Genomic DNA, 22,506 nt, shown 5'->3' with positions numbered 1-22,506 from the left:
ATTACATGAAGCATTTTTTTCCTTACATTAGTTGTAATGACTGCCTTTAACTGATTACCCCTGTTGGAAGAACTGGTTTTGATTGACAAAGATAGATATCATTTTGGTACTCTCAGGATCTGCAAAAACGGCTGGGGCATATAGAACCTGGATCAAGGTATTTTTAGTTATTGACTTTGATAGATTTGGTTCTGCTCTTAAGCAAACTGCCCCTCTCAGGGAATTACATGCTTGGTCTGATCATGCAACAGGTTAGGTGGTGAAGAAGGGAGCAGCACCACCTCATACTTCCATACCATGGTTCCAGTGTGCACCCATGGGGAACTACGCTGCCCCCCAGGAGCGTTACCGCAGCTCCTACAGACCAAGCAGGCGTCACCTCCTAGCAGAGCTGTAAAGCCCCAGACACAGACTCCGTCATTCACAGATTTGGAAGAGTAACTTACAATGAGCTTTTTGACTCTGAGTAAGGACTTGTGTAAGCAACGGCTGTAGTTAAACTGGTGCGTATCAGTTCCAAAAGGAACGGGCAATATTTCTTCTCAGACTGGGGAAAAAGCAAGGGAAGCAGAGGCAGGGGAGGGAATTGCTGTGGAAAATGGTTACATAAAGTAAACAAGGCTACAGGTCTGGGATTTTTTTTTTGGGGGGGTGGGGGGTAGGGCGATTGAGTTGTTTCTCTTCATAGACTCAATAACTTCAACTGATAGCAATTTTTTTTCAACCATTTTTCATTTGTGGATTCGCTTCCTCCCACACATTCGCCTCCCCCTCGACCCTCTACAGTTCTATCTCTTATTTAACAATCTTTAGTCTACACAAGGCTTCATTTTATAGCCAGCTTAGAAGTGGCTCTTGATTGTAGGTTAAAATATACCATCTCTCTCCAAATGAAAACTTCAATCACAGCTCTAATGCAATTGGCTTGAAAAGTAATGATGCGTAGGTAACTACTTGGAGTTTTTGTTGTGGTATAGAAACAAGTCCACGATTTGATAGAGAATGATGTTTTTGGAGGAAAATAATCAGGCTCTTGGGAAAACAAGGTAATAGTTCTTCATCTGCAATAGATAAGGAGAATTCATCTACTGGAGTTGTGCTGGCTGTGACTCTTACAGTGGACCACATGGTTGAAAGCAGGGTTTTCATAGCCCCACAAAAAAAGTGTTGTGCTATTACATTTTGAAGTTTATGATTGTGCTGAAGTCCTAGAGTGAAATGTGTTTCCACAAGCTTAGAGCGAAAGAGAAATGCTAGAACATCAACAGGAAATAAAACATTTTTATTGAATATCTGTGTAATATGTATGTTATTTTAACGACAATTGGAAAACTCTACTGTGGGAAGTCACTACACAAAGTGAAACAAAATATAAACCACCTCATCAAAAATGAAGGTAAAATACGGCTAAAGTTGTCAGCTCGCGGGCCACGAGCGATATGGCAGGATAAAACACCCCAAACATTTCTACAAGATACAGAGAAAACCCACACAGAGAAACACTCAAGCAGGCAGTAAATATACACAAAGGCAACTAGGATCTTTCTACAGCATCAGATTCTAATACTTCACACAGCTTTGTCAGGAAGGTACATGTGGCTTCTTTGAGGATGAAAATGTCATCTCGGTCACATGGCAGGTTCAGTCTCTGAGAATCATCGTACCTCGCAAACCAGTTCTACGGTGACGTTCAGTCTGGCAGTGTAGGAAGAGAAAGCATTAAGAAAACCTTACCACAACGAGTCAGTCCTGGCAGTTTGAACCTGCAGCTATCCTGGATGAACAACTGAAAGTTGGAGACCATGAAGCTCTTATGCTGGAAAGCTGACTGTCTACTTCTGCTCTTTGGTGGGGTTTGGTCCTTAAAGTTAAGATTTTAAAGTATTCCAGCTTGATGCTTTGCATGTATGCGCCTGTTTCTATCAGAAAATGTCTCACTTGTGTTTTTTCCGTGTTTCATGTAAAAAAGAAAGAAAATGGGTCTTGCTGTTCTCCCTTTTGGAGGTGGGGAGAGATCCAGGCTTTTATTCTCTTCCCGATTCTTTGCTGCCTCTTTTAACCCAAATGTACTGAAAATGGTGCTTGGTCATCACTGCAGTGACCTCTCAGGCTGTCACACCTCTCCAAGGAGCAAAGCCTTGAGGGAGGCTGTGCAATTTGGTTTTCAGTACACAGTTCTCTGATTACATTCATCTTTGTTCCTCATTTTCAGTCATTTCTTTTGGGTACAAAGGATAAGAACATTCATGGTGAACTTCTCAAGCCGCCCTCCAAAAGGTATAGCATTTCCACATTTCTGGGGTAGTTTGCATTGCTGAAAATAATGAACTCTTCAAAGCATTATAAATATATTCACAGCTTGGAAAAATAAGTGAGAGGCCTCGAAGGACGGTACATGAGATAGAAGTGATGCCCTAAAATGACTTGATGAGATGGTACAAGCTGAGATGATGTGCTGGCTAGCCATAAGATGACTATCTACAGTAAAGCGGCGGGAGGGGGGCAAGGGCCAGGGAGGTTGGACATGTAGAGTATTGCACAGGGCTTGACAAAATGCTGCGTGGTCAACCCATTCAATATAGCATCCTTGTCTCCTGCATAGCTCTCCAGTTCTAAATTGGTCCATCGTAACTAGAACTGCTTGTGCTATGCATTCCTTCGGCAGTGCAGTAGAAGGGAATGGCAGTATTATTACAATATCACTACGGAATAAATTGATTGCTATCCACTGAGAAAACTACATTTCTAAGCACACACGGCAGTCACAGTGATACACAGAGCAGTCTTTCAAGACTCTTATGGAATGACTAATAGCTTCATAATAGTGCCATTTACTACATAATAACATTGAAAACATTTAAAAACTCCTCCTGAAACGAGCATCTAGTATACAGAAGAGGTTGCTTCAGTTTTCTAGAACTTGTTCTTTGTTTTCACTTTTTTTTTAAAGGACAAATTAAAACTTAAGTATAAATAGTATATAAAAGGTCACTAGCTGTTCTCTTTTGGCTTACTTTGAAGTGCATTTAGAACTATGGCTAAATTTTGTCATCTTCTGATGGGATTACAATACTGTCTGTTTACCATGAAACTATTTTGTATAATAAACCCACACGGCTGTGTCTAAAAAATATTCTGCATTCCTTCTAATCTGAGTTAGTATAATAAAATATTTTGTTACAAAGTCTAATGTGCAAACTCATTATAATGTGAAATCGTGGATGGAATTCACAGTATGCAAATTTTGTATAAAGGTGATAACGGAGAGCTACTCTTGTTTTTCATGTTTTCATGGCAGCGTTTTGCTACTGCTGCATCTCCCGCCCCTCCCTGCACAACCTTGGCAACGGCCTTACTTTGTATGTTCAATGAAATCGTTGCCTCCTACGGAAATGCTTCCTCAACTTTCAAGCTAAAGCCATTTCTGTCTGTCGTGTGTTTGCTTTGGAATATATACAGAAAAAATTGTATCCTGTCTTCTGGCTGCATCTCCTTGAGGATCAGATCATGCTAAGTTGCCTGTGAAAGAAGTCTACCCCGCTGGATTTGCCCCTCCAAGATTCACTGTGGACGCGTAGCGTGTTATTAGGATGGTCCAGTTGAAAGCTCAGATTTAAGTTGTCCTTTAAGATGTCAGTGTAACACTACTAGTGCCTTACAAGTTGGAATTTTTGTGTTTTTTTTTTTTTTTTTCCTGGAATGCAGACGATACAATAGTTACCCTATAATATATTATCAGCTCTCCTATATCTCAGTCAATTTACATAATTTAAAATAGAACATCTTATTAAAAACATCTAGATATACACAGATTAGGAAACGCTTACAACATACAAATACACAAACTAGAAATAAATTCTCAGCATACTGGTGTATATATACAACTGTGTGATACAATAAATAATTTCTGTCATGCTCTATCTACACATCATATTGCTTAAAAGAAGAGTAGATCTGGGGGGCAGTGGTGAAATGAAGTGCCTTTAGAGGGCTCTCTACATTTAAATTTGTGCAAATTAAAAAGGGAACTGAAAAGTACAACTGATCTGTGTCAGGAACACATGGCTGGAAATGAAAGGACCCATATTACAGAGGTATTTACAAATACTGGCTAAAGAGCACTATGTGGGCAAATGCAGAAAGGCTTCTTCTTCTTCTTCTTTTTCTTCTTTATAATTTTAAATTTAATTTAATTTACTTCTTGACTGCCAGCATGGCATCTACCTCCTCCTCGGGCTGTAAGGTGTGCCACTGTGCGATGGGCCGCCGAGGGTTGGCCAGCATGTCTGACCAGTGCCGCAGCTCCGCTCCGGTGCTGTTGTAGCCCACAAAGACTTTCCCGATGGCATCGTTCTTGCCAATCTTGTCATAGTCCAAAACAGTCACAACAATTTGCACTTTCTACAATGAGACAGAGAAAAGCCAGTGAGCGTGACAGTAAGGGGAAAGTGGGCAGGGATGAAGCTTGGGACAGACAATGACAACGGAGACTTCATGAAAGGGGTTAAGTGTGTGACAGCCAGAGCAGGTTCCCCCAGCGAGAAGCAAATTCAAACTTTTGTCTTTTTGCTTCTTGTGAACCTTCCAAATAAAAATTCACAATCTCCCCATTAACTTGAAACTTGCCCCTTTTAATCAAAGAGCTTCATATGAGAAGCGAGGTTGATTTTTTTTTTCCTATTAACAGATTAACAACCTATGGGTTTTTTTGTTGTTTTGTTGAAGACTCAGACTGCTAAGTAGTCTGTAGGGCTAAAAGCAAGAGCTCAAGGTAAGCTAAGTAAAAAGTAGTGCAATTTATAACATCATTATCGTTTAAGTAAATAAGTAAAAATCAGCTAAAATTCAGAAATGGCTCTACCCCAAGTTACCATCTGCAATGTCATACTATATTCTATTAATTGCTTTTCTGCTTCTAAACAACTCTTATGTATCCATCCAGCATGCTAATCAGTTATTTTCAGATGAATTCAGAAGCTAGCCCTTATGGTTACTATATACATATAAACACACACGTACTCATCTGTGTGTGGGTGTGCTTGTGCACATGTGTAAGTATGTGTGTATATGCTACATATTTATAAAGGCGCCTAGAAAACTGGCTCAGGGAAGCTGCAAAGTATAAACCCCACTGTCCTGGACTCTGATACAGCCGTGCCGCCTGGGACTGAGCTGGTGTTGGAGTTGCTGCTTCTGCTGTGGGAACAGTGACCTCTGGCAAACAGTGTTAAACTACTCCCACCAAACTGGCCTGAGCCCACCTGTCACAGCTCATAGACAATTTTCCATTCACTTAGGCTGGGGCACACTGGGAGGTGACGCTTAAGCCAGGCATTTGCGTATGTATTTGCGTGCACATGCCCACATCCCTCTCCACGGGGTCATTAATATTTGTTGAAAGAACACAAACAGTTATTCGGAGTGGTGTTCTCCCTCAACAGTGCCTAAGACATTAACAGCCTTGGGCTGATTTTACTAAACTGTAAATGCTTCTCCTTTAGGGAGCTTGATTTTTGAAGATGAACATACAGTTCTTTTGCTGATTCCTTTCTATCCCGTGGTAAATACACACAGCCCCTTATTCCAGTGTGAGTTTCCTGAATCGGAGGAAGAAATGCCCTGAAACACATTTCTTCCAGAAAAATCTTTCTTTTATTCTCAAGTATCAGGTTTTTAAATGTAAGGTTTTAAATATATGTACAATCTGAATTTCTTACGAGAATGATTAATTTCAGTGCTTGTAGCAGGATCATCTTTTACACGTAACTGACTCTTTTAAGCATATCTGCAAGACCAGGCTCATGAGGTCTACTTTCCAGAGTCCATTCCCTTACAAGATTGTACAATTCACTGAGCCAGAGAAAAAGATGGTTCCAACAGGCACTAAAGTATTTATATAGCTGCTGATGACAAAAATGTACATCAAACTCAAGACTCTCTCTCCTCCGAGTGCTAACAATAAAAGACAATATCCTAAAGCAACTATTTCTAGATGCCAAATGATGTTTCAGTGTTGCCGTTTGCAATATACTCACTTTTAATGTTGATGCTACCTCCGCAAATGAACATTTATGTTTTAGATGCATGGTACAATCACAGATATAACAAGTAAGCAGGAGACTGTAATTTTATGGTACAAAAAAGTTGCCTGCTGTACCTTTGGATTATTATTTTTTTTTTATTAATCATAAGACAACAATGAGCATTGTAAACAAAAGGTGATTTCCCTTGCTCTATAAAGATGTAAGAACAAGTAGCTCAGATGGCTAACTCTGAGGTGATTTTGACCTCATGGTCTCTCTCTTAAACCTACAGAACAATGTAAGCATCTCTTTGCCTTCATAGCACATATTAAAAGAACAGCTGAACTACAAAACCCAACAGGTGCTAGTAGAAAGCACCACCTCTGCTAATAAACAGGCATCCTTTGGGCTGAAAGGCCTGGAGACCTTGCTGCCTACAGAGGCGTTCTGTCTTTAAAGTGGCAAAACGTGCTTGATCTGTCTGTAGCAACAGTATTTGACCTCCCAGCGCTGTTCCCCCATTACCCTTAAAGACATCACTTTCTTTCCTTTAAGAGCCACAATTCATAGTCACTATTAAATTGTTGAAAATGTTAATGATGTTTGGCCCAACTTAAATTACATAGATATACTGCTATAGAGGTGCTTTCCTTCCATGAGCTCTCCTCTATTCACTCTCCAACAATCATGAAATTTTTATAACCATTATTTGCCTGTGAAAGTTTGCTTCATGACTTTTTGTAAAAGCTACCCAAAAGTCACACTGATCCTTACCATATTAAGTCTAAGTAACATTTAAAATGTGTTTTTCTAATGATGGAATCACTTCTAAATGCAGCCTTTTATAACTCCAAAATACATTGGCATATGGTCAAAGAGCACAATTACAGATTTTAAATTGTGGTTATATACTGAATTAAACAGCTATAAACTCATTCTAATAGACTTATTAAAAAAGTGAAAAATATTAAACTGCAGTACTTTTCAAAAGGCCTATATCCACCTTATAAAACTAACAAGATCAGAAGGTAAAATGGCCAAGTACCTACAGAATACAGTTCATTGTACCAAAGCTCAGATCTGATGGCTTGGAGGTACCCATTCCAGTTCCCCAGTCCTGTTGTCTTTGGAAATCAAGACATTTATTGCGTAAATTGCCACAGAGGTTCAATTTGCTTGATCTTTTTTTTTTTCCTTTTTTTTTTTTCTTCTGGGTCTTTGATGCCTGCTATGAGATTCTCCACAAGCATGCAGACCAGCTTTCATTAAAATCAAGGGGAATTAGACCTCACTGGGTTTCCTGCTTTTTGTCCACAGACACCTGTACATGCCATGGGGCATGAAGAAACTCCTGAATGTGCTACTCACGTACCCAAGTCACTATTCCTAGTGCCTCACCTTGTCTAGTTTCATTATCTTTGTCAGCACCAAGTCAATAAAAACCAAGCACACAGGTTCAGTTGAAATGTAAGCTGTAACTCCTGGGCTTCTCTCCAGTGCAGTTGCTATCAAAATCCAAGACACAGAGTCTCAAAAACCCATACCATGCTCTCATCTAATCAAGAGGTGTCTGTGTGTCCCTATTGCCTGGGAGTTTTCCTTGGCAATGTCTTCTGGCACTAAATTTGGCTCATGCTATTTAAACCCTCACAGCAGCAAGACACTTTAAGTCCTACCTAGTCCTCTCTTACAAGCCACAAAAGGATGTATTCCCAGGCCGGTTCATTTATGGTCATTCCAACTGGGAGGCCCCTGAACGTACACTTTCCACACTCAGCTCCACCCAGAAAAGCTACCGTCTTGCTTAATATCTCCACGGTCACAGAGCTCCGTGGGGTGAGTGGGAAGCCACCACACAGTTCTTTTCTCTCCTGAGGATATTTAAACCAATACATCTTGCCCTCCCAGAGAATGCTCCAACAAGTGAGCAAAAGACCAACATGGTTTAACACTAATGGTAATGGCCTAACAGAAATGGAGGAGGCCTGTACCAACCAATCTTCATGTGGTTTGCATCACCTGGATCAGACCAGAGACCAAAGCCTCCCAATTTCCAAGTAAACTACCCAACTAACAAGTGATGTTATGCTTTGTGGCCAGTCATATACTTATTATTTATGCATAAATGATGTTGCACTCCCAACACAAGCCATAGGCACAGGCGACACGAGCACTTGCTAAAGACATTGAAGATACAGGTTCAAAATCACTTAGGGAGGGGAGTGAATTGGATGTGGGCTTCCCACATGCCTCCTGGGATGGTTAAGAAGACCTTCTCTCTCATGAAGAAAGGTTAGTTAGCATCAGAAGACATTAAATCTCACTCTCATGAGTGGGAGATAATTTGCCTCCCAGTAGCCCAAAGGTAGGTAACTGAGTCCCTGAAAAAATGACATGAGTTATGTGTTTTACTTAAGAGGAATGCAGCAGTACTTTCAACAAACAGGACTGATAAATGCACAGGGAACACAAATGTGACTGATGATGCTAATTTATTATTTCAAATAATTTGGGGAAAATGACTATGTATGCCTTCTCTTTTATACTTTTTTTTCTTTCTGGCACATTCCTTCGCCATCTCCCTGTGGATTTTTTTTTTCAGAATCCATTTCTGTTAACAGAAAATGTCAGTTATCTATTTCTCACTGATGAATCAAAGCTTCATAAGTACTGTGCATTTTATCATTTCCCTCTTGAAGCAGTCACACTCATCTAATGTAGCACAGGGCTGGCACCTAGGCGCTAATGAAGGCATGCACACGTGATAATTAACAAGATTCCTTTTAAATATTTATAAGGTCTGAGAAATGGAATGCAGAGGGAAGCCAAAACACTGTTTGACATTACCTGAATTTGCTCGAATGGTACTTCAAAGCTGAAAGACTCATTGTAGTAGGGATTGAGAGTGTTCTTTTTAATTGTAGTCTTTTTCTTCTTCAGCCTCTTACCGTTCTGCATCAGATGGATCTTCACATAGGGATCTAAGTAATCAAGAGAAGAAGCAGAGCTAAGAAGGGTAGTTCAGTGTGTTAGCTACAGATTTTAATCCTGCAAATTTAAGGCTCAGTGAAAAAAAAAGAAAAACCTTTAGCAACAAACAGGTTGTTTTTAAACAAAATCCTAATTTCCATTATAGAAAAACTCCTTTATGATTACAAAGTGCTCCTGCTGGAAAGACGTACAAAACCCTTACTGCATTATCTCCCTGCAAGGGAGGGGTAAATTCCCACCTAACTTTGTTCCACAGCTCATTAACCACCCTGGAAACGTTTTTACTTTAACATTATTTATTTACTGCCAACAGCATGGCAGGAGAGGGTTTTAACCTTTAAATACCAGTCTTCTACCTTACCTTACCTTACCTCTACCTTAGATGCAGCTACCGTAAGGTGTAGGCCATGGTAGCAGTATAAATTATGAATTGTTTTGCTACTCTCTGTTGAATTCTCATTGCTATTTTGTATTACTTCTGATGGCTAAGGGACAGAACTAATCTGGTACCTACTCAGGTACTCCTTGCGCAAGCAAAACTGTCATGGATGTTACTACTATGAAGTGGCATCTCAGTGGTTATACTTTCAAATGGAATTTTGCATGTTTAAAAGAATAGCATTATCAGTCTATAATCTCTCTCAAGAGCTGTGTTTCCATTTAGAATCATAGAACAGTTTGGGTTGGAAAGGACCTTCAAAGCTCATCTAGTCCAACCCCCCTGCAATGAGCAGGGACATCTTCAACTAGATCAGGTTGCTCGGAGCCCCATCCAGCCTGGCCTTGAATGTCTCCAGGGATGAGGCATCTGCCACCTCTCTGGGCAACCTGGGCCTGTGTTTCACCAATCCCATTGTAAAAAAATATCTTCTTCATGTCTGGCCTGAATCTCCTCTCTTGTAGTTTAAACACTTTACCCCTTGTCCTGTCATAACACGCCCTTCTAAAAAAGTCTGCCCCAATCCTTCTTACAGGCTCCTTTTAATTACTGCAAGTACTTTAAAAGTTCATTAGAGAAAAAACTAGCAGTTGTTCTTTCATGTTGGTGTTAGTTGGCAGTACCTTCACCTGAGCTCAGCTGTTTTTCTGTCTAGGCCTACTGTGAAGCACCATTTGAAGCATTTCAAGCTCATCCTTTTTGACAACCTGTATGGTACTGTCACCAAAATTTGGCTAGGTACCTCCCTTGGCTTTAGGCAGCCGAACTGTGACGTAGGTCAAGGCAAGCCTTCCCTCCAGGAGCTAAACAAAGAGTCCGCCAGCCACAAGCCATCTGTGGCATAAACAAAGAGAGCCTGAATGCAAACTATCAAAGGAAAGGGCTTCTCCCTTCTCTCCTGAGAAGAAGAATGGCAAATTAACACAGAAATTAAATATCATCACTATAAGCAAGCCATGCTTTATGATTTTGCAATGAAATTCATGCTTGGAGTGTCTGAGAAGAGCAGCATTCTGCTACAGTCAAAATATGCTTTACTGTGGAAGACCTAGGAGTTTGGGACAGTTAAGTTACTGGAGTGACTTATTCACAGTCTACAGTTCCTCTGAAGGGAGCAGAATTTTGGTAGCGGACTCTTCAAGCCAGAAGACATGGGTAGGTATAACAAGACCCAATGGCTATGAGAAGCAACTAGACAAATTCTAACTTAGAAATAGGCAAGTACTTCAGTAATAAGACTACAGAAACAGCTGAAGCAGCTTCTCAGTGTTTGTGGTGAACTCTGTCACGGAGGGTTAGGATTCCTTCTTCCTCAAAAGACTCAAGTTCAAATAGAAATTGAATCTGGGTAGGTTTATGCTCGAGGCTAGACAGGGGATTGCAAGGGTTCCTTTTGGTTGCACAATGTATGAATTAAGGAATATCATGTGAAGAGCAGAAATGCTAGTGAAAAGGCAACAGAGTTCTAGCTCTTTTTGAATATTCAGTTCAGCATCACTGCATACAGGGTTTTGAAGGTGGAAACCTGGTAAATCTGGACTCCTTCAACATTAACTCATACTTGAGAGCAGCTAATCTGCCTTATTACTTTTGCTGAGGCTCTATGATGAATGCACAGTTACAAAATTACATTTTAGGTATAGCTAATAAATAGTAAGAAAGGTCAGTAGTCAAGGAGCCAGCGGTAGTGTATTAAGATAAGAAAATGAGATAAGGTGCTGTTAAAATACAATCTGAGTAACTAGAGTGAGCTGGGATGCTAAACAGTGCAGTAATACATTATTTTTAAGAGGATTAGAACTGAGGTACTATTAAAATAAATGCAGTTGATGTAAGTCAATCCTTTGCTGACCTGTGCTTGTGCACAGGCAATATACAGAGATTTGCTGATTATTTATATCCCCATAAGGAACTGTATAGTAATGATTTATATAGCAATGCAGATATATTCCTATTTTGATAAACATTCCATATTTTGGAGAAAAATATTTTGAACCTAGAATTCAAGTGTACGTGAATGCTCAGGGTCCACATGTATAGTCACTTTAAATGATTCCCTTCTATTGACTTTCTAGATTTTCTACCTTCATGCTGGTATTAGAGCAAAATCTGACCCTGGATAACTCATGGCCACGAGACAAGGCCCAGAAGCTAGGTTTCTGTGGTTTCTTTTTCATGTCCTGAACAGCTTGTTATGTTTGTCTGTCTGGGGATTTGAGTTAGGCTCAGACAAATGCCAGGTTTTTAGTAGGAAAGATCCCAGTGGTACCAGATTGACACGGTAGTGCAGAACTGTCATAGAATCATGTGGCAGAGGTCTCAAATGGAGCACAGAAGAGGACATTTCATATGATATAGCATCCTAATTGTTTTCATCCAAGGTAAAGTTGTCATGCCACAACAAATACAAATTGAATATCACCTAACTGAAATCACGTTCCTTCTTTTCCAGTTTCAGAGGAAGGTATTAAATAAGTTTACTGATCACAAAGCCACTGCAAATCAGAACTGAGTGTCCAGCTCAAGTAAGTGGATGTGCCATTACAGACTTTGAGTGTCTGATTGTACATTCACTTCCTATTTCTTGAAGTATCCTTGTTTTACCTAGTTCTCCCCTCTCTTCATTCTTCTGTGCCTCATATATGGCCCTCTCCACCACTGCATTACCTTCAGTTACACTCTCCCATATCCCATGACATTATCCCTAACTCCCTCAGTTCTCCTGTAATCTGTTTGCTTGTGATCTACACAGACAACCCGATTCCCAAGCACAGACTTTCTTGTGACTTCATGAATAAATCTCTGAAAAAGAGATTCTGTTCCACCAAATAAGAGAAGATAAACTGCTTGGAGTCAATTATTAGAAGAAGGGAAGATAATAAAAAGAAAGCAGAACCTCTGGGAAGTGCCAGTCTCCAGTGATTTTTTCGAGATGAGGTTTAGTGCTAATGGAAACATCTCTTCTCTCTACTTGCAACATAACCTCAGTGCTGGCACCATTACTCATGCTGAGTAATACTTTAATATGTAAATAGTCTCACTGAATAAGTGAGACCAGTAAGGATGACAGAACTGTTATTACAGTCCAGCAAAGATAAATTATCTGTTAAGTGCATTACTGGGCATAAAGGGCAGAATTCTTTCAACCAAGCAGAATTGTCTACATCTGACGCCAATGATAATAAATAAGCATTTCTCTTGACGTATTCTGGATAGTTACCTCATTCCAGAGTAAATATCTGTCTTTGGTCAAATAAATAGCACCCCCAAATATTTATTTCTCTCCACTGATACATGACAGCCTATTCACGTTCACATAAGCAGTTACATGGAAGAAATTTCAAGTTAGAAGAGGTGAACACTGCTCTTTTTTTCCCTCCAGTTTTATTCTTTTCAAGTAAACAAGGATTTAGATCCACATTACATCCACAGGTACCTGTGGATGAACCTTGCCCATCCGCCCATCCATCTGTAAGAAGGGATGTTGCATCCAGAGCACTATGGATGTCCCTCTGCGAAAGGGGACAGAATAGTTCTGTGTCCCTTGCTTAAGAATTCATGTTAAGCAACGTGTGGGATTAAATAAAATTCTGCTATTTATTCCCTCATTAACGGTCTAGCCATGAATACTAAAGAGATGCAAAATTCATAACTAATTGTGCATTGTAGATTTTACAACAACATCTCAAGGGAGGCAAGCTGAACAGCTTTAAAAGCACTGGGGGACTAGCTGACACATTTTGTTTTCCTGAAGCTTGCAGTAAGATGCCAATACATTATTTAAAGGATAACAGAAATGGTATGTAATAGCAGGTCTTTTGGACTGTGAGGCACATATGCACAATAAGAAGCACCGTAAAATAATGACTAGTTCATCATCATCATCATCTTGTAGACAAGATGCACTTAATTATTAGAGGTTTTAGAAAAGCAAATTTACAGCTGAAAAGACTACAGCTCAAGAAAATTGTGGCTAATGATAATATCTGAGGAAAAAGCGGAACTTGAGAATGACTACTTGTCAGTGGGTTTTAAGATGAAAAATTTGTTATAGGGATCAGTAGTTAATGAAAAATCCTTTTCCACCTTGGTGGGAGAAAATTCAGCACATAAGTTTCCAGCTGTATGGATCTTCACCAGAAAAGTGTCAACGCAGTACTCAACTTGGAATGGTTTTACTACAATGGTTTATTCTGAATGCAAACATAAGGATGGTGCCGATCTTTGACAAATATTTGCAAGGCTTCTGTAATCTCATCAAAATATGAAAAGCTAGTGCCTCGAAAATTGACAGATTTGAAAAATGATACAGGGGTAACGCTGGACTTGACTGGGTGTGCAATTAGAGTCCTAAGCCTGTGTGAGGGGGAAGCCTAATGGTTTAAAGAAAAATACCCCAACACAGCTCTGAGCAGTGGGATCAGAGAATACCCTCTACAAGCCTTGAGTAAGCCTAACATGATTAATAGGAAAAAAATTGAACCAGAAGAAATTACTTACAGATACAGCTGAATAAAGTTTCATATGACAAAACACAGTAATAAAAAGATGTTCTCAACTCAAATGTAGGAATGGAGAAGAAATACAGTGCCAGAATTGCCTCCAGTTGTATTTTTGTCTTCAAAATGTTCAGGATAACTGAGTGCTAATTAGCACACGTTTTTCCCCATCAGAAGAAAATTTATGCCAAACCCGTGCCAAAGCACACATCACTGACATTTAGAGCAAAGGTGTCAGCAGACAGTGAAGTTTCTATTCCAGGAAGCAGAACGAATTCTTGAAGAGCTCAACAATTGATTCAATAACTGAAGAAAACCAGGTTTGGAAATGCAGCCGTATAAATGGCTCTGAAAACACACTCAGGACAGAGGTGACTTACAGGGTGGATCGTTAGTTCTGTGCTAAAGAACCACGATCACTCACATCCCGCAGCAGCACAGTGGGGTGGGAAGCTGAGGAAAGGCCAAGCCAGTGCTGTAGATCGGAGCAGAGACTGCTCTAAACTCAATATTGCACCCTTAACCTGTTCCTGTTCCACACAAACCCCCTTCAGACAAAGGTTTTTTTGGCTTTCAGAAGCGGCAGCAGGAAGAACAGCAATTTTATCCAGCAAACAACTTTATTTTCTATAGAGCCTGTGCCGGGGATGAAGGCCTGTGTGCTTGCGGCCACCACGGCTGCGCTATGGAAAGCAGCAGGACTCTGCTCTCGGGGCAGGACAAGATGAACTTTCCTGAGAGTTCCCACAGATTTGCTGATTTTTCCCAAGGATCACGGGAAATGCTCCCTCCGTGGGGCATATAAACCCTTCTCTCCCAAGAGAGGGATGATTCACATTGATGCCTGTGGCGTCCAGGCCATGGGTAATTTGCCCTGACTTTTCTTCTTCTGTTTATTCATGTATGGATGGAGATGGGATAATTAAAGTCTCTGAAATAATGAGTTTAAAGTGATATTGTGCCTGGATTGTCTAAACTAGTATTTTTCAGATGAATGGAAAGCTTTGAACAGGAAGGAAAGCCGGAGGGGGGGAAAATGTGTTATCGTTGGAAGAAACAATATAAGGTATTATACAATTACCAAGGAGTACAAGTGCTATGGTACATTCTAGATTGCAGAGAAATTATAGTTTACATTCATTGACGCAAGCTGTTGGGCCATCTACCTTCCCCCACAAATGAGCAAATTGAAGTTGGAACATTATTTTTAAGGAGCAGCTGATGTCTCAAGGGAAATATTGGAAAACATTCTCATTAGAAACAATTCTCTTGGCATAAAATATAGGGTTTGTGTTTTTTTCTTATCGCATTTCCTTGAAAACAGGATTGTTGACTTTTTTTTTTTCCTAAGGTTAATTTGCTACATAATGCTGAGTCCTCAGCTAATGTTCATATTTAGCTACTTGAGACCTCATCATAGTTTCCATAACCCCACTGGGCTGTACATTACTTGATGTTATGGGCCAAATCTTTAGCTGCAGTCAGTACTTGATCAATAGACGAGGGAAAGGTGGGTGGCAAAAGTATTTGCTGTAGGTTCATGTGTAGCATCTATACCAGCTCTGATCACAGCAAAACACTTCTAAAAATCACTTTAATAAGCAGGCTGAGGATTGAATGGTGAGCCTGGGAGATTCTCCCAACACCACCCAGTAGGGTACTGGCCATGAATGGAGTTGAGAAGTTCCAAGCAGCCCAAATGGGCTGCCAGAGTGGCCCTGATAGCTGCAAATAGTTGAAAGGACTCACATTACACTTTCTAATGTCTATCTATGTCCCACGGGTGGACTGCTCCACAAGCACACATTGCCCATTGGGCCCTTCCTCGCTCATATTATGTCATAGTGTAACTTTGGATTACATATTTCCATCAGCATCTTTAAAAGAAGACGTCGTGAGGCTGGGTAATTTATAAACTAAAGCATTTGTAATTTCATGTTCAATAACATTAGGCAGATTCTCATAGGAATAATCCATTTATAGAGGGGCAGAAGGGTTGGTATTTATAAAAAGTAACAATAGGCTGCCTATAATGAAAAAAGTTACATGGAGAGTGTAGCAAAGTGGTCTCAAAATAACAACTCTTCACTGTTGTGCAGTTAGATGAATATCGAGTTGCTATTCAAATGCTGAATTCAGAGAACCAGGGAGCCTTGGGATGAAGGAGGTGCTGTTAAAACCGACAGCAAGCCAATGATTTCTTCATTGGAGAATCCCAAACTGAGGTTGCTAAACATGTAGAACTGAGAGTGGAAACAGAAATGTTCACAGTGGCCTAAGGGCTATTCAGCCAGCACTTGAGTCTGCAATTCCACCCACAGCGCTTCCAACTGGAACATAACAACAAATGTTACAGTGCCAGATGGGGAAAGTAGCAGAAAACTGAAAAAAAGAGAAGCTAAAATTCTTATTTAAAACCAGCACAAATTAGTGCATATGAGCTTATGATTAAGTTTACCGCCAGAGCAAAGGCAGCTGATCTGTCTCTCTTGCATCCAAGCAGTTCATTTCAGCATAGTTACACACAAGGCAAAACAAAGAGTTTTATAAAGCGCAACAAATGTGGGTTGAACCAACAGGAAAATGCACCTTGAGCTTTGGCTGTGGGTAAACACAGAATACGCTTGTGGAAAAGCAAAGCAAGTCAACCAAGCACTTCGTAAATGTGATTACACGGAAACAATGAGCATCGAAGCAGTAAACCTTGCTCCCCTGTATTTGCACCAAAAAGGGAGGAACTGACTGCTCATGAAGCTTGAATGTAGCTAGGAGTGGGAGACTCTAGATAGGATGTTAAAATTTTAACATACAGGAGAAGGGCACCTGCAATCTTACATAAGAAATAACGAAATAAAAAAGCATATTGTCACATGTCCTGTTTGTATACAAACAGAAAGAGTACAGTAGCAACTAAGATGAAGGAGGCATTACCATCAAATGGTGGAAAGATATTAATTGGGGCTGCTGATACAGGCAGATTCTCCAGCACAGGAATTCAGACAGAAACCAAAGCAAACTGGCAATACTTCAGGCAGCCAATTCCATCAAAACACTGAGTTTGAATACATGTAATGCTTTTTGATGATCTAGGAAAAAAACCACAAACCCTAAATTTATATTTATTAAATTGGTGGTACTGAAAATACCAGAAGATAATACACAGAGGCTTAGAGAAATTCAAAATACTGTCCTCAAGTGAACTGGGGAGGAGGAAGGAGGGAATACAGATTGACTGAGGAATCATGACAGGCAGAAGAGTGGAGAGAAGCAAAAGCGCATAATATAGGAAAACCCAAGGTTAAAGAGCAGACCATGTGGGATGTTTTAGCAGAAAACAACAGGAGCAGAGTACATAATGATGTATCTCACTGGACTGTTGGTAAATACCTTAAAGTCTTCCAGACCTGAGCTGGCTATCTAACACGGCCACGTAAAGACTGGTAGCAACATTTGAGGAGGAGGTCAGAACCACCCTACCTCACTCTGAGGCACATGGTGCCACAATTAAAAAATCAGGCTGAAAAAGTGAGAACATGAGAAGCATCAGGTGGCAAAGGCTGGGCCAGACACCTGGGTGCAGAGTTGCTTCAACACACCTGGAAAAGTGTGATGGAAAGGAACTACAGTTCACCTTTTCCCGTCTCTACTGTTTTTCTTCAGCTCTGCCAGTTTAGGGGACTTGGGGTTTATCTACTTTGTTTTACAAAACAAAGCAATTAAACACTGGCTTTTTCTCTCCACCGCTCTCTTGCTGATAGCCAAGAGGTTAAACTGCTAATTGCTGATTTAGGAAATGTTCTTCAGACCACTCTGTTGGTTGAAGGGACCTGAACCTACATTTCCCACCTCTTGAGAGAGTGACAAAAGGTTGTAAGATACGAGAAACCGGTTCTCGGTCTGCTTTGCTGAGAAGAAAGTTGTATTTTTTGTGCTCCTTTCAATCACTCAGCAGAGTGAAGGCTGGTGCCAGGTCTCCTTTCTTGGAGTGCCCTTGCCCACCTTGTTTGAGCCTCTGTTCTTGCAAATAGCTACTGCCTATAGGTATTTGCCTGCATCCTGGATTCCTGGATGATGGTGAAAAGGCAATTGCTTAAGGAACCCCAGCAGGTGATGCTGCTGGGTGGTAGTGTAACTATCAAGATTTTAGTGGACTTGACTGAAAGAAACCCCAGGGCATTTACAGATATTGGTTAGTCAGGAATTTCTATTTGCATGGCGATGTTTCTCTGTGCTTCCAGGCTTTAATAGCAGGGATGACTGTCCCAAGGAAAGTTGCTATGCCACACAGAGTCAAGGGAGAGGACACACACCCAAAAATAACTGGAAGAAAGCAAAAAAAGGGATTTCTTTCATGTAGTGAAAGGCTGCACTCATAGAAAGAACTGACTGAAAGAAACTAATGCCAGTCAGAAATAAGCATAGATGATACCTATTCTAAAAAGAATATTTTGCCGTGACCAAACACGGAGACACTTCTACCTAGGACAAACATTATGGGGACGGTGGTGTGGTAGGGAGCAACATTACATGCCCACTTTCTTTCTCTGAAAACAGCTGACACATTTTGTTTTCCCTTCATAAACTGCTGTCTGATAACAAAGATGTTCCTCTTTTGGTTACTCCCCTTCCCTCCCCTCAAAACATCCACTCATCACAAAAAACCCCAAACCAAATTCCAGTAGCTGTGAGGCAAAGCAAGTCCTAATCTCAACCACACTGGAGTGAGTGGCAGTATTTATTCAAAGGAATTACTCAACCCTGAAACACAGATAAACTCTATTAAAACCAAAACTGGTCTAACCAGTGTATCAGCAATTTACTCTAGCAGGAATACACATTTACTGCTACAGACTCTTCATGTCAGCATTGCCACAGTAAGGTTTTATAGCTTGACTGCACATCAGCACGGTACTACTGTGTTGTGATTGTCTTCACGTGGAAAAAAGCTAACATACCCTTCTCAAGGGTAATTGGCATCCTCTCCCACAGAGAGTTAGAAGGAACACACTCAAAAGAAGACAAAGGCAGTGACAAAGGCTGCCTCACATCAAAACCACTGAACTATCATATTGTTTACACGTGAGAGTTTTTTTCAAATGCAGCAAACACAGTTATGACTGTATATTCCATACCCTTGCAAGTCCAAAGTAACATTACTTTGGATAGGTGAGTTGGAAGGAAAACCAGAGGATAGCAAAAACAGAAAAGTAAAGCAGCAGGATGTTCTATCTACATATGACAGAAAGGGCAGGAAACACCCAATTTAAATGAGACACCAGAAGAATGCAAACCAATATGCTGCAAAATAATTCTGATGCTTTAAATCAAAACCTATTGCTTCTACTTTATAAACCGCTTTTCTCATTCAGGTAAGCTTTCAGTCTTAGACAACGTGAAAGAGACTTGTTTTTTGATTCAGATGATTAAACTAGAAATAGCACTGAGAGCAAATGCTGCAGGAATGCTGCAGTACAGAAGGAATTAGAAAAATCTCACAACATCAGCGACTACCAGTAAGGCAGCCTGATCTGAGCTCTTCACAGCTGAGAAAGCAACCTTAGTTATGCTTCATCAAGGTTGGTATTTATTTTAAGATCATACTAAGACATTCAAACTACATTTCATTCATCAGTGGCTGCATGTAAAGGGAGTCCATCAGCATCCAGTTTTCAGTCTCAATTTGAAATTATACTCCTAGTACTTTCTCTACCTGAGAAGTTTATACTTAAATAAATATCAGTTCTCATTCTGTTTTCATTATTTTTCTGTTAGATTTGAGCTTTACAGAAAACATGTAAATGGAAGGAGGGAGCTAGATGATTGCAGTCGTGCTTTTTGCCTACAAAACATACATTCAGAATTACTTGAAGAAAATACTTAACAGCTCTCTTTCTCCCCCTTTCTCCTGCTTCCCAACACGCCCAGTCTCTGCTAAGCAGGATTTTGAAAACCATTTTGGGTATTCATATACGATAATTGTGGCACCTAATTTTAATGCGATTCAGAGGATCAAAGTCTTTACTGCCTCAACACATACACCACCAATCCCATATATGAAACCTAAAGCAAGTCATGATACAGTCGATTATATTTGTGCAAGAACTGCATCTGCTCAGGGAGTGAAAGGGGCCATTCTGGATAGTGTTTCCCAATTTTGTTGGAAAGACTGCCTTTGTTTTGCTCTAAATTTAAACACAGTAAGGAAATGAAGATCAAAAGCAGATTTTCTTGGGATGAGCAACATCATCTCAATCTCAGCATGAGAAGTTACAACGTAAGCTAAATTTATCAGCAGTTTCAACCGAGTTCGGCTAAGTTATGTCTGCTTTTCAAAAATGACAGCTGAGTGAAAACCTATTTTGCAGTATGACAAAAAAATAGTTTTGAAAAGCCTGAAGGTCAGATTTTTAACTCGGGTACTTACAGAGGAATGGCTGGGAGGCTGCATGCCTGCACGCATTCCTGTCAATTCCACATAATGAGAAGCAGTGACCTGAAACTTAAGGCAAATTTTTACTTGGGCAACAGTAACATCTAGGTTATGGCCACTGAAGAGCTATAGAAGTGCCGAAGTCCTTGACAGAACAAGGAATCTACCTTGTTTGTTTACCTCAGATAAGTTACAAGAAACAACAAGGCCAGCAGGTACTTAAGGGCCAACATCCAAGGTAGACTAAAGAACAAGTGTTCAAGGCCAACGGCATCTCCAGCAAGAACATTTTGCTGCTGAGCACATTCTTCCTGCTATAACACAAGAGAACAGACAACTTGACGAATGGCACCATTAGGTGAAAGATGGAAGTATTTCTGATAACACAACCAATAGCTCATGACCCAACGTACCCAAATTCTTCTTCAAATTCTACCAGCCATTTAATGGCACAAATTGATATTTGACTGACAAGTTCACCACTTACTGTACACCACTTTAGCTTAAAAGGCAGCCAAATGCAATACAACCTATCAGAAATCCAAACGTACATGATGGTTTTCAGCTTGGATGCCTGCTACAAATTTTTATAGCAGATATCCAATTTGGTACAAAAGTAGTGGCGCAATCTGATCTTGTGCTTCACTGACAAACCAGATTGAATCTGGGCAGCTCAGCATATTTCTGTGTGCTACTCCACTGAAACAAGACCTTGATGTAGTCTAGTCAAGGGATCATGATCTGTAATAAAATCAAATAACCCAAGAATCCAAAAAGCACATATAAATTTCAGAAACTATATTCAGAGAATATAAATAATTTCAGTGAAACTAAGCTCAAAAAGCCATACTCCTTTCAAGTAATGTTAGCAAAATTTAGAACAGATTTTGAAAGATATTCAGTATTCAAAGTTGTAGATAGGTCCATTTTCAAATGCCTCACTCCTGTTAAAAATCACTGGTAAGAATGTGAAGAAATTGCCCTGGAATCCCAGGCTGCTTCTTTCCTCTAGAAATTCCTACTGAACGTTTTTCTGCACTAGTCAGTACCTAGGTGACAACAGGTTTGTTGGTTTTTTTGGCTGTGAACAATGAGAGTCAAGGCAGTCACTCATCAGCAACAAGAAATAATTTAAATTCTCTTTGCTTAATGTGCATGCCAGTAAGGGCAATCAACAAGCAATAATATTAAATCCACGGATTTCAGAAAGACAAAAAATTCCCCTGTCAGAGATGAAGATCACAAATTTTAAAAAGCATGACCTACGGAGAGCTGAGGTTTTAATTAAAAAAAAGCTAGGTTAGCAAACAATAAACCTCCCTTTCCGAGACCCTCAAGAGAGAGAGAGAGTCAGGGAGAAAGAGAGGGAGCGCCTTCGGTTAGCTTGCCATTAGCACAAAGGAAAACAATTGCAGGGCTTAGGGAGGATTTAGCTTTAGCAAATGCTTATCACAAAGTCATGTCACTGCACAGTATTGTTCTGTACTTGGAATGAAATTAATTTCCAACTCCATATTAACCTTTTAGGGACCCTGCTTGGTGGAGGAATTTAATCCTTTGGATTTTGGTGTGTCACCAGCAAGGGCCATTTCTAGATTTGGTGAGCTTGACAACCTGAAGAACACTTTATTAAATGGAAAAAAAAAAAAAAAAAAAAAAATCAGTTTCTGTCCATAATGGACAGCAGAGATTTCAGAGCACTGAAAAGTTGAGTGTCTTGAAACAAATAGGTAAGAAAAACAAAATAAAAGGGGAAATACTAATTCCCATAATGTGTTATCCCTCTATGCTGATCCACTGATACTGCAGCAACATGCTTCAAGCCATGCACTAGTATAATAAACCATTTATTGTGACGGAGTAGGTATTTTCCAAACTTATTGAAAAATACGTTTTCTGATGTGATCAAGAAAGAACATTCAGCTGGGTAACAATCTGTAGCCTTACCATGAAGTAAGACAAAAGCGGTGATTTAGAAAGCAGTGAAAGCAGGAATTTCAGCGCTTGTGGGGAAGCCCATTTTCTCGTCTTTATTAGTCTTAGTGCAACAACTGCCTTTGTTGGTCTCTGCAGGACTCTTTCCCCGCTGCATTCCAGGAGCTGAGGGAGAGGAGCCCTCTGGAA

The 22,506-nt window shown here is 40.1% G+C and overlaps 1 protein-coding gene across 6 annotated transcripts in view; it reads right to left on the bottom strand.

Annotated features, from left to right (window-relative positions):
* Nucleotides 1–1,263: 1,263 nt before the first annotated feature.
* The window catches only part of SYT1 (synaptotagmin 1), a 360,340-nt gene continuing 339,097 nt past the window's right edge, over nt 1,264–22,506 (bottom strand). For all 6 annotated transcript variants that reach the window (XM_071799493.1, XM_071799485.1, XM_065848537.2 and 3 more), the window contains 2 exons: nt 8,871–9,004; nt 1,264–4,401 (listed from right to left, as the gene is read on the bottom strand). In XM_071799493.1, the coding sequence (XP_071655594.1) occupies nt 4,195–4,401; nt 8,871–9,004 (341 nt within the window). In that variant the 3' untranslated portion in view covers nt 1,264–4,194. The remainder of the gene's footprint in view (nt 4,402–8,870; nt 9,005–22,506) is intronic.

The sequence above is a fragment of the Patagioenas fasciata genome, chromosome 1 (assembly GCF_037038585.1).
Source record: "Patagioenas fasciata isolate bPatFas1 chromosome 1, bPatFas1.hap1, whole genome shotgun sequence".
Classification (NCBI taxonomy): Eukaryota; Metazoa; Chordata; class Aves; order Columbiformes; family Columbidae; genus Patagioenas; species Patagioenas fasciata.
This window is presented reverse-complemented; position numbering and strand designations above follow the sequence as displayed.